The sequence below is a fragment of the Anabrus simplex genome, chromosome 2 (genome assembly GCF_040414725.1).
Source record: "Anabrus simplex isolate iqAnaSimp1 chromosome 2, ASM4041472v1, whole genome shotgun sequence".
Classification (NCBI taxonomy): domain Eukaryota; kingdom Metazoa; phylum Arthropoda; class Insecta; order Orthoptera; family Tettigoniidae; genus Anabrus; species Anabrus simplex.
This window is the reverse complement of record NC_090266.1, coordinates 612,646,069-612,659,150: the sequence shown is the minus strand read 5'-3', so window position 1 is coordinate 612,659,150 and position 13,082 is coordinate 612,646,069. Positions and strand designations below refer to the sequence as shown.

The following is a 13,082-nucleotide window of genomic DNA, read 5'->3' as shown; positions in this document are numbered from 1 at the left end:
TCTCAGGGGATTTCAGGATATTAACAAAATCACTGACACTTATAGGTGCTAATATGTTTTTCAGTAACATTTCTGCCTTTGTCTTGCCAAAGGAATCACATGGAGTCATTGTGATTTGAACCACGAAACCCAGTGATGAGAGGCTGGTGAGCTGCCGCCTGAGCCACGGAGACCCCCTCTCCATTCATTTGATATTATTCTTAAATGATCTTGCCTTTCTCCCTAACATTTCCTCAGCAGCCCTACTGATATCATTCTTTATGACTATCCACGCTTTCTTTTTGCTTTACGTCGCACTGACACAGATAGGTCTTATGGCGACGATGAGATAGGAAAGGCCAAGGAGTTGGAAGGAAGCGGCCGTGGGCTTAATTATGGTACAGCCCTGGCATTTGCCTGGTGTGAAAATAGGAAACCACGGAAAACCATCTTCAAGGCTGCCGACAGTGGGACTCGAACCCACTATCTCCTGATTACTGGATACTGGCCGCACTTAAGCGACTGCAGCTATCGAGCTCGGTACCAGGATTGTGAATAAAGGGTACAGATCTCTATGCATGATTATGAGAGTATTTAGGGGTTGTAGTAAGGATGTAAAGGAGGGGGTGATGCAGTCCATTTGACCTCCTGAATCCAATGTATCTGCTATATGTTGCTGGAATCCTACAAGTTGAGCTTCAGTGGAATAACCTTTCCTAAACCAAAACTGCCTTCTATCAAACGAGTTATTAATTTTGCAAACATGTCAAATATAATCAGAAAGAATGCTTTCCCAAAGCTTACATGCAATGCATGTCAAACTGACTGGCCTGTAATTTTCAGCTTTATGTCTACCACCCTTTCCTTTATACACAGGGTCTACTATAGCAACTCTCCATTTATTTGGTATAGCTCCTTCATGCAAACAATAATGAAATAAGTACTTCAGATATGGTACAATATCCCACCCCATTTTCTTCAGTGTATCTCCCAAAACCTTATCAATTCCAGCTGCTTTTCTACTTTTCAATTTTTGTATCTTACTGTAAATGTCATTGTTATCATATTTAAATTTTAATACTTCTTTAGTATTAGTCACCTCCTCCATCTGGACATTATCCTTGTAACCAACAATCTTTACATACTGCTGACTGAATACTTCTGTCTTTTGAAGATCCCCACATACACAATCCCCTTCTTCATTAATGATTCCTGGAATGTCCTTCTTGGAAACTGTTTCTGCCTTAAAGTACCTATACATACACTTCCATATTTCACTAAAATTTGTATGACCACCAATTATGCTTGCCATCACGTTATCCTTAGCTGACTTCTTTGCTAGATACATTTTCCTAGTAAGTTTCTTCAACTTTTCCTACTTCACAGCCATTTCTAACTCTATTTCTTTCCAACCTGCACCTCCTTCTTGGTCTCTTTACTTCTCTGTTATAATATAGTGGATCTTTACCATTCCTTACCACCTTTAAAGGTACAAACCTATTTTCACATGCCTCAACAATTGCTTTAAACCCATTCCAGAGTCTTTAAACTCCCTCATGCCTGTTTTATCAGCCATATGTATTGCCTAATAGTCCTCATTTTAATACTGGTACCTTCCTTTCTTTCACATTTATTTTTAACTACCACAAAAACAGCTTTGTGATCACTAATACCATCTATTACTTAGGTTTTTTTCTATAAAGCTCATCTGGTTTTACCAGCACCACATCCAGAATATTCTTCCCTCTAGTTGGTTCCATCACTATCTGAATCAGCTGCCTTTTCCATATTAATGTATTTGCCATTTGTTGGTCATGCTTCCTGTCATTCGTATTACCTTCCCAAATGACATTTGGTAAATTGAAATCACCTGCTACTATCACATTCCTTTCCATATCATTTCCCACGTAGCTCATTGTATGTATGTTGTATGTTCAGTCTTCAGCCCTAAGGCTGGTTGGATCCTCAACAGCTCTGCCATCAGCTGTCATAGATGGCCTAGGCATCACTGAAGAGGCGTACTAGGGAAATGAGGAGTGAGGTAGTTTCCCGTTGCTTTCCTCACCGAGCCAGAAGTTGCTATTACATATCAGTCTGCCAATTCCACTGAAATGCATGCACTAACCGACCCTATGAGCAACATTTTCACACCATTCATAGCAGGGACTGGCTGCAGAAGGAAAGGCATTACTAGCATCACTCATACCTCAGTCACTTTCATATAATCAAAGCCAAGGATAAAACAGAGACAGATCAATAGCTGATTACCTTATCAAATAATTCTGAATCAGCGTCAGCGCTACCCTTTCCCGGTCTGTACACTCCAAAGACATCAAGTTGCCTATTATCTTTAGAGATGAGCCTTACACCTAGAATTTTATGTTTGCCATCTGTAACTTTTTCGTAGCTTACAAATTCTTCTTTCACCAGAATGAATACTCCTCCTCCTACCATTCCTATCCTATCTCTATGATACACACTCCAGTTCTGTGAGAAAATTTCTGCATCCATTATATCATCTCTCAGTCATGATTCAACTCCTATTACATTATCTGGTAAGTATATATCTATTATATTACCTTATTCAAATTCCTTTCTTTACAATACTTCTACAGTTGACCACTAACATTTTTATGTCATCCTTACTTGACTTCCAGTTCCCTGTACCCTTATCACTGCTCCCTAGGCCACCCCGTTTCCCTGAATGTCCCTCCCTATAACACTTCTAAACAAATTTCCTAACTTATATATACCATTGCGGTTTAAGTGAAGGCCATCTGATCGCAGATCCCTATCTTCTACCCACCCATTAGGATCTAGAAATCTTGCTCCCAGTTTCCCACATACCCACTCCATAGTCTCATTTAAATCCCCAATCACCATCCAGTCAGTCTCCCTCCTACACAGTATTCCACTGATAATGATCCCTGCTTCCTTAAACTTCACCTGTGCTGCATTTACCAGATCCCACACATCCCCAACTATGTTGGTACTTGTACCTGCTTGTCTTACGTTGTAAGTACCAACGTTAAACACTACCATTTTCTCCTTTCCCTACTGCTTCTCTTCTACTTTCCCCAATATCTGTCTCAACCTAATTCCTTGATAACACTCTACCTTGGTTCCATTTCCTCCACACACTTTCCTCACATGTCTAACAATGGAATCCCCCATGACCAGAGCCTCGACCCTACCCACCTCATTTCATCCCCTCCTCTCCTGGTCAGCCCTATCTTTCCTGACAGCTGCAGAAGCTACTTCCTCCTCCATTTTCTCCTTCCCATGACCCTGTTCCACCTGTCTTTTCCTATCCACTACTCCACATTTCCCTTTCCTACCCTTCCCCTTCCTCCTATTTCCACACTTCTCAGCAACAGTTCCCTGTTCCTCATCTTTCCTCGGTTGTTCTACCTGCAGTGACTCGTACCGATTTCTCACAGACACATGTCCTGAATTCTGAGCCTGAATAGAGCCCTTAGCCTGCAATCTGCTTCCCCTTAAAACATTAGACCACCTGTCTTCTACAGTTTCTCCCTTTCCTTCACCTCCCTCTTTTACACATACTCTATCCTGTCCAGTTTTTGAGGGAGGCCTACTTTCCTTCGTTTCCTCTGAGAGAATCCTAATTATCTCCTTCAAACTCTCCAACTCCTCGCTCATACTCCTTAACACAATCAGTACCTGCTTCTGAGCGGGACACTTGAATGCCTGGACCAACCATTTTCATGCCCTGCCCTCTTGACGTGCATCACTTAATACAATTTACAATTACTCCTAAACTATAAATATTAGAAAGATGATACTTTGTGCTTACCTCTAGTCAATATTTAGGGTGTGATATCTGGTGTCACAGGTTTCAAAATACGTCTAATTTTATATAGCCTATCTGTACTTTCGGCATAATGATTACCGTCCGAAGTGAAGAAATGAAAGAATATGAAGGAAGCGTATTCGGAACATTGTATTAGAAAATATCGGAGTATGAAGAACAGGGTCTTCGGTCCAGTACATTTTTATATCAGGATTTTGGACTAATCAGTTTCCACGATTGCATGATCCTAATCAGTTTCCACGATTGCATGATCGGATTCTTTGTGAAAGGCCGGGGCACCACACTTATCACTTAACTCGCGTATAGATTGGTCTGCTCACACACATATTGATAAAATTCGTCATTCATGAAAATACTCATGTAACTCAAAATATCCTGCTTATTTTCTATTTGAACGTTTATACCTGAATTCTCTGTAAATGGTGGAATGGTTGGACAATAACTAGGATGATATGTATCAGGCACTTCACTTTTCTCTATAGGCCTATCTAATTCGGGAATCGGAATTTCCTCGTCACTCTCACTTTCACTATCCGAGTCTATTTCAGGAATAAGTTCATCACCAGAATAATCATTGTGAAATATCTAATAATTAATCTTCCGTAAGAAACTTTGTTTTATAAGCCATTATACTACACTCGGTAAGAACAACACACACTGCATTGGAATCTCAAGTATCGTCTTGACGTGCGAGGAAATGCTGAGATATTCCCGCTAAAACAACTAAGATAAACATGAGCCTACTCAACGCGAGGGTTATCTCAAAAAGGTCAACCAACTTCCTGCTACAACCAGTAACGCTGACTAAGGTGTAAGAATGCACAGATGACGAATATAAACAGCATTGCTTCGCGCGGAACATTAAACGTCTTATGCCGTCCACAGCCCGCAGCATAGGAGCAAGCTTGAACGTTTTACGCCGTCCACGGTGCGCAATGAGTTAATGCCTGGCCACACCCACAGTTCCTATACTTGCATCCTTAGCCATTCTTTATGGAATAATGAAAAGAAAAGGTAAAATAAAATAACTTATTCTGTGCAAAATAAAAATGAAAGGAAAGAAAAATTGTCTAGGATAGTTCACAAAGATCACACAACAATAAGGTAAATTAATGTAGTCTACTACTACACTACAATACTACTTAGTTGTACAAATTTTGTTTCTTACAGCACCCTAACAAAATGAAAATTGCTGTTAATTACTGAAAACCTAAAGTAATACACAAGAATTACACAATTCTAAACTGTAGTTAAGTACTAATTAGTTACTAATTACTACAACAGAATTCTAGTAAGAGAATTACAACAGATATCACAGATACTACAGATACTATACTACACAAATGTTTCAGAGTAGTAGAATAAACACATTAATTTTCAATAAGATACTCTAATACACTACAATAATTTTAAACTATGTTCAGACATATCTTAAGTACAACAGGTTATTACTAAGCACAAATAGAAATGAAAATTTCATGACCACCAAGTTGTGCTCAGAATCCACATCTGCTCCTGGGAAGGGAAGGCTGATCTGAGTAGCTCATGGTAGAGCGCTGGCCTTCTGAGCACAAGTTGGCTCAGTATGTGGTGCTCAATTACATCAACATGATGTCAGCAGATTTACTGCCAAGTTAAAGAACCAGGGTGAAGAATGGTAGACACTCCATAAAAAGAGGAAAAAGAGACTAAAATGGCAAAAAAAAAAAAAGAGACAAAGTTGCCAAAACGATCAATATGGTCAAAAGTTTGATGTTCACATCTTTCCACATCAAAAAATTGTGACAAATAATATATATATTTAGTAATTCCCAACAAACAAACAAAAAACCAGACCGGTGGAGAATAGGAAAAAAATGTATGTGTAACTACAAGTATACATGTAAATTACTAAATGAGAAAGAATAGTAGCTATTTCATTTGATGTTTTAGGTTTTCATTTGTTTTTGGTCCTGGATGGAATAGGGCTTATTCATTTATTAAATAACTATAAAGATTATATTACAGTTTTTTATTAAATGAAATACTTATGTTCGAAGAACATGTGTATAATAACAAATGTGGTTTTTTTTTTCTTCAACTTTTACATAAAAAGTTATGTCAAGAAATAAGTTTTGTTACATTACTACAAGAAGACAGTAAAACAGGGAAATACAATTATAATTCCCATGTGATAGAGACAATGCAGCTTCAAGGCTGCCAATTCCTTATTTGTTTTTGGCCTGACACATTAGTTTTCTTTAAAGTTTTATCCCAATAACTATCATTTCTTCCTTCAAAAGATGGTCTTGTCTCCAACTGCAACATCTTCCATTCGTCAACAAGCACAATCGTTTTTTTTTTTTTTTAATATATGGATAGGTAGTTCTCTGTTAACTGAAACTATATCTCGATAGCCTTGACAGTTTTTCACAAGAGAGGACTTTAAACATCTCAGAGCTTTAATCAAATCACAATCTTTCATTGCTTTTTTCAATCGAACATTTGCATCCAAAAATATAATGCTCTTTAGCACTGTTCATGAAAATCAAGAATTCTTTTTCCAGACAATCTGAATGTTCTTTTATTAATTTTCTGTGATGAAAAAATATCTTTCAGGGGCAAAATACTTTTAGGAGTCAAGTAACACATTAAGAACAAAGTTACCAAAAGAAATAGACTTGCAATCATGTCCAGCCAGTTTTCCTAACAGATCGTGTACTTGAGGGTATAGGATATAAATTAAAGGTTCGTCTTGTTGGAATATTTTGGTGAAGCATGTAAAAAGTTCAGCAGAAGATATAGTGAAGTACAATTGTGCATTGATTGTTGAACAATGTAAAAGCTTGGCCACCTTTTTGTATGAAGTAGACTGTGATACAGTCTGATTCTTTACTTATGGCTAGAATTTAAGAAAATAATGATATTAACCTTCCCACAGTTCAAGCAATTCAAGCAATTTCTGAGCAGTGGGATGAAATGTAAGCCACCTAGACAGAGAATGTGTCAAAAATTTATTTTGATGTAAATTGAGATCTTCTTGAATACTTTCATATTCCTCCAGGCTGGCTGTTCACCCATCAAAATTGTGGTAAACAGCAATAACACCTAATTCAGATGCAACTTCACAAAAAGTCTCTTAGATATACATCATCAAAGATGTGAATGGGACAGGTCCCAGTATCAACTAATCCGTGAGATCCCATTAATTAAATCATCTTTGAAAGGTCTGAACTTTTCTACTCACATTTGGTCCATCTGAGCCAATCATCATAAGTTTGTAGCTCCCTCTCTGGATTAGTGGTAGAGTGTTGGCCTCCGGATCCCAAAATAGCAGGTTCAAACAGGGCCAAAGGTAGTCAAACTTTCGAAGGCAGAGAAAAGTCCATTCGACAATCCACGTCATACGATGTCGGCATGTGAAAGATCTCTGGTGACACATTTGGTGTTTACCTGACAAAATTAATTTAAAAACTTAGCCATAGATGCCACCCAAGAGAGATTCAGTTTACTGTGACACCTAGTAAGCCTAGAGTAAAATAGAACATCAAAATGTGATGAGCAAGCAGCCAGTGGCATCAAAGTAAAATGCTTGCACATGGTGGGTGAGCCCATATCGTCATCATCATCATCATAAGTTTGTGAACAGGTAGGTTTGAATTACTGATGGCAGAGTGAATTTTTCCATGAAGAGTTTGTGCATAATTTTTTCTGATGAAGAATGTCTACAAATGTCTTGAAAGTAATTCACCTCTACTCTGTGACCAATATCAAAAGCTCTTTTTGTCCTCAACATTCATTGTTTCAACAAAACATACTGAATACAAGGAGGTTCCCACATCATATGAGATCATCTGAGTGAGTTATTAAATGTTTCATTTTCTTGGGGCTTCAAGAAAAATCAGAACAACTCCGCTGCAAGAGGATGCAGAAAAATTGCAACACACAGACTTCTTAACCTGTTGACGAGTGCACGTAAGGACAGTCAGTAGAGTGCGCATGGCATTTGCCATTTGGTCACACATGAGGAAGCACGGCATTTGTCGTTTTAGGCTAGTAGTAAGAACTTAATTGCCTACTGACGTAATATGACATCTGGCGGCGATTTTTGGAACTTTTTCAGTCATTCGAATAGTGTTGTTGTACAAATCCTAGTTCTGTGTGGTGGTGGTCTGACAGAAATGTGTATACTCCCTACAGTGAAAGAGTTTGATGGGCCGTTAGCCTATAGTTTACAGCAGTGTTACGATTGCCACCGATGTGGATAGATGTTTGTGCTCTTCGTAGCTATAAATATTTTTGTTTTTCGTAAATATAACTGAATATTCTTCTTTTTTTTTAGACTACAAGTGATGCTATGGAGTTTCTGCACACAAGTGATGATATTATAGATGAACTAAATAGTTGAATATTCTAGAATGCTTGGTACAAACATGCCTGTGAACATACAAAATTAATATAATTCCAAAGCGTACCGCAAGAATACTGTGAATATTTTATTGTATTTTTATGTATTATTTGATAAATTTTATTACATCCATATCATAGAATGTTCCAGAATGTTTAGTATAAACATACCAACGAATGTATACAACGATTCACCAATATGAACTGAACTTCAAAGTGTACCTCAAGTATGCCATAAACATTTTACGTGTTGAAATTGTATTTCACCAAATTATCTACTACTCACGAACAGTACACTAGAATTTTATGTAACATATACATGTCATAGAATATTGACATTTGTTTTTAAACCAGAAGAGACATCATATTATTGTATATTTTATATATTGTATATTTTAATATTATCACTCACATCATGTGACATTCTTCATTAGATTTAGTAATGTTTTAAAATTATATGTTAAGTTAACTTTAGATCTTATGACCAGCTGAGGATGACCTCTGTGAAGGTCGAAACCGGTACTGCTTAGTAACAAGATATAATAAAGTACTGATTAGGTGGATGGTACCCATTCTTTGTGATTGTAAATAAAGAACTAAATAGAAATATTAGTGAAGGTGATATATTAAAAAAAGTTTTTAAATGACAGAGTTTTCTCGAACCAAAATGTCTTTTCATGTGTCTCAAAGTCTCTCAAAGTTGTAATAAATAATTTTATTGTAATTTTTTTTTTTTTAATATTTCTTACTCCCCAGAGGTTGTTTACCAGTCAAATACGTACTCAGATGCGGCCAGTATAATTGCACGGCATATGCCGTGTGCACTCATCAAAAGGTTAAACCAAATTAGTTCACATACATTCTTTGAAATTTACAGGGTTATTCAGCTAAGATATTACATGAAAATAACGTCTAAACCATTAAAGATATCGCTATTCTGTTTTCATATTCGTAAATGGTACCCAGGGGCTTGTAAATTAATGTGTTACTTATTCACATGGAGTGATTAATATCCGAGATATTGATAGCAACTTCATATTTTTAAATAGAATGGCACAAATTCATACAGCTGGCCTAAAAGTTCAACTGAGTACAAGTTCAAATATGTAAGTATTTTCAAAATCGAACATTTACATTTTGAGATATCAATAAGAGCAGCATGCGGAGTTTTGCATGTCGCATCAGACAGTGTGCAGTCGGGCAAGGACATATTGACGCGCAAGCAGTTTCCTGGGTGTGATTCCAGCCACAGAATTGATACCAGGCATGTAAGCATATCGTACATATCTGATGGGTTTGCAAAGTGTGTATGACAGGCGAATTCATGACAGGACAGGGAGGGTTGATGTTTTTAAAAGGAATAAAATAATAACTTTGACTTGAGAATCGCGAAATAAACATAACACAGGACACCCGAAGAGCTCCTTCTAGTAAAGCAAATGAACAATGTAGTCGAGTGCATTCGGGTTCGAGTCCTGCCTCGCCCGACCAGAAAGTGATTTTCATGTTGTCCCATATTCAACACCAGGTAAATACCGGATTGGTACTTTTAAGATAGGCCACGGCCGACGTTTTTTCCAAATCCTTCCCATTCCCATCCATGGCGAAAAATGCTAAACTGAGCGCAATCTGTTACACATGGATTTTAAAACAAACCAAAGAAACTTTAATCTCCCTTCCCCATTGTGTGTTCGCCAGTCATACAATTAAGTTGCACACCCAGGGTATGTTACGGTACATCACATTATGTGTACGATAGTTTATAGTACATGCCTGGTATCCGTTCTGGGGCTGGAATAAATTGCAGGAAACAGCTTCCGTGCCAATACGTCCTTGGCCGACCGCACGCTGTCTGATGGGGCATGTAAAAGCCCAAATGCGGTTTTTATTGATATCTTAAAAAGTAACTGTCCGATATTTGAACTTTTACGTGGTTGAACTTTTAAGCCAGCTGTGTGAATTTGTCCTTCCATTTTAAAATATGGAGTTAGTATCAATATCTCAGTTATTAATCACCCCATGGGAATAAGTAGCACATTATTTTACAAGCCCCTGGGTATCATTTACAAATATGAAAACCGAATACCGATATCTTCAATGGTTTAGACGTTATTTCTGTGTAACATCTTAGGTGAATAACCCTGTATAGAGTTTAATAACAGGCACAGAAGAACTACAGCTTGACACAGAATCTTCACTTTGGATTGTATCAGAAGAATCACTGGCATTTACTGAATTTATGTCAAATTGTGTTTTTTATGTGATTTTAAATAGTTTATTTAGATCACAAGTCTTGTATTTTAATTATAATTTATTTAGTGTATATTATGAGGAGGTTAGATATCAAGTCTGCAAATTATTTGGTGTAATGTTTGATCGCTGATGAAGAGAATAAGTGAGATTCTCAAAACGTACGGCATTTTACTTATATACCGTAGGTTAAATAACTTTTATAGTATTGACAAGGGAAATGTAGATCTTTACCAGTAATTTTCAGTGGTGTATTAGATATGTCAATACGGACCAAAATCAAACCATAATGGTTAAAATAATAAGTGGCACGTTTGGAGCTGTCAGCAGAGAGATGGCATGGAATAACATCAGTTCAGGAATAAGTCTAATTGGAGTTTTTAAAAGTAGGAAAGCACATAATATGAAGATAAAATTGGAATTCAAAAGGATAAATTGGGGAAAATATTTGTTTATAGGAACAGGAATTAGGCATTGGAATAATTTAAAATTTCCATCTTCTTTTAAATCATTTAGGAAAAGACTAGGTAAACAACCGACTGGGAATCTGCCACCTAGGTGACAGTCTGAAATGCAGATCCGTGGTTGTTTGTTGATTGCTCAGTATGCTGGGATTTGTCAATTTTTAATAGAATATAGTTGTGTACCATCTTCACTCACTAAAATGAGCTGAAAAAATGCTGTGGGTTTTTATTTGACTCACCCTTGTACAAAATAGGCCTTCTCAGTATATAGTGAGGGATAGGGAGACGGTATAGTAGAAAGAGTATGCAATATGTGTGCTAGATTGTGTTCATGGGATTATGTTTGCAGAGTTTACGAGTTTATGGTCCATTTTGAGACTGGTGTCATGCAAAGGTCTGTACTATGATCCTGAAAGAAAATATATGAGTGTTCACTAACAATTTCCTTCCTCCCCTTCTAATTTAGTTATTCCCAATGCATGAAAGGTGATGTTACTCTTCTCTTTGCTTGATAAAGACCACTGTTCATCTGGGTGTTACACAATACAACCAAGAGCAGTATTAGAGATGGCTCTTTGGTTGCTGTTTAGTGGCATAATTCTTTACTAATAATAATAATAATGTTATTTGTTTTACGTCCCACTAACTACTTTTTAAGGTCTTCGGAGACGCCGAGGTGCCGGAATTTAGTCCCGCAGGAGTTCTTTTACGTGCCCGTAAATCTACCGACACGGGCCTGTCGTATTTGAGCACCTTCAAATACCACCGGACTGAGCCAGGATCGAACCTGCCAAGTTGGGGTTAGAAGGCCAGCGCCTTAACCGTCTGAGCCACTCAGCCCGGCATAATTCTTTACTATGATAATGTTTGGCCTGATACAACCACCTGCTGTTGTTTAGGAGGTCCTAATTTATTCTACTAAAAAAGTGGATCTGCCACAGTTTTGGGCATTAATTCAGTTTGGGTAAGGATATGCAACAGACAGTCTCAGGTCTTGAGCTGTACTGTTTGATCAGATTGAGGGACGGACACTATAGTCGCATCAAGACTGGTGCAGCACGTTACTCTTCCTTTCTACTTTCTTCTCAACTGTTGTATTAGACTTGGATGCATGCAGAGACTTCAGAGGGCGGATGAGGATCAGGAACAGGTGTTAGAGGTTGAAAGTGATCCTTTACACATAGCAGATCACAGTATGCTAGGAGTTCTGATAATCCTTGGCTGATGACTTGACAGTGCCCTTACCTCCTCTTACATTGTTGTCTTTGGTGGTCAGCTATCTCAGTAGATTCAGACATACAAAATGCATAATACACATAATTATGTCATTTGAAAAGATAGTACAAATCATGGTAGAAATACTTGTGTTTATTAAATGTCTTTATTTCAATGTCTGCTTAAATATTTTCCATCACGTTTCCTTTTGGAACAGCTAACCAGTGTTGTAGGCGTTTACATAACAGTCTTAGTTTCAAATTCCACAAAACAAATGTAATTTGTACTTTGTACAATTGTGGTTAAAACATACAACAAGCACTGTTCCTCAATACTGATCATTGGAATGCAAGTAGGTTGCAGTGTTACAGACACTGTGAACAAAACATCAGCAGTATGCAAAAGAATCTGCATCATGCATAGCACTGATACCTAAAAATAGAGAAGAGATATATTATCGTAATTATGAAAATATAATCTTGTAAAAATTACAAAGGAAAATAATGTACAGTAGAATAACCTCAACAGTAATGGATTAATCTTCTTCAAGAGCTGCACCAATACCATGTTACGCTCAGTACTTTACTTTCATATTCATTATAGGTAAATTAATGTGTCAGTGAATTAGACTCCAGTAGAAAGTACATCATGAAGTTCCATCATCACAGCATTAATCTGAGCAAACATCTGGCTCACGTGATACTAATTTGCAACTGTATATAAAATAAGCATACAGGAATCATAGACAGATGTTATTTTTAAGGACGGGAAGTGCATAGATCGCACCATACATTGCAAAATGTTTTACTGTCATTGCTTATTTTAGGACTTGGGAACATACAGCCATCAGCCCAAGGTACTTATCATGTCTGTCCTATCAGTAGTAAAGATCTTATGCAAAGTAGTTCATACTAATAATAATCTGATGGAATCTAATTTCTTACATCAGGCCTTTT

General features: G+C 37.3%; 1 protein-coding gene across 1 annotated transcript in view; it reads left to right on the top strand.

Moving 5' to 3' along the window:
• The window catches only part of LOC136864261 (potential E3 ubiquitin-protein ligase ariadne-2), a 238,468-nt gene extending 229,547 nt beyond the window's left edge, over nucleotides 1–8,921 (top strand). The window contains exon 10 of the mRNA XM_067141011.2: nucleotides 8,133–8,921. Within this exon, the coding sequence (XP_066997112.1) occupies nucleotides 8,133–8,198 (66 nt within the window). The 3' untranslated portion in view covers nucleotides 8,199–8,921. The remainder of the gene's footprint in view (nucleotides 1–8,132) is intronic.
• The last annotated feature ends 4,161 nt before the right edge of the window (nucleotides 8,922–13,082 follow it).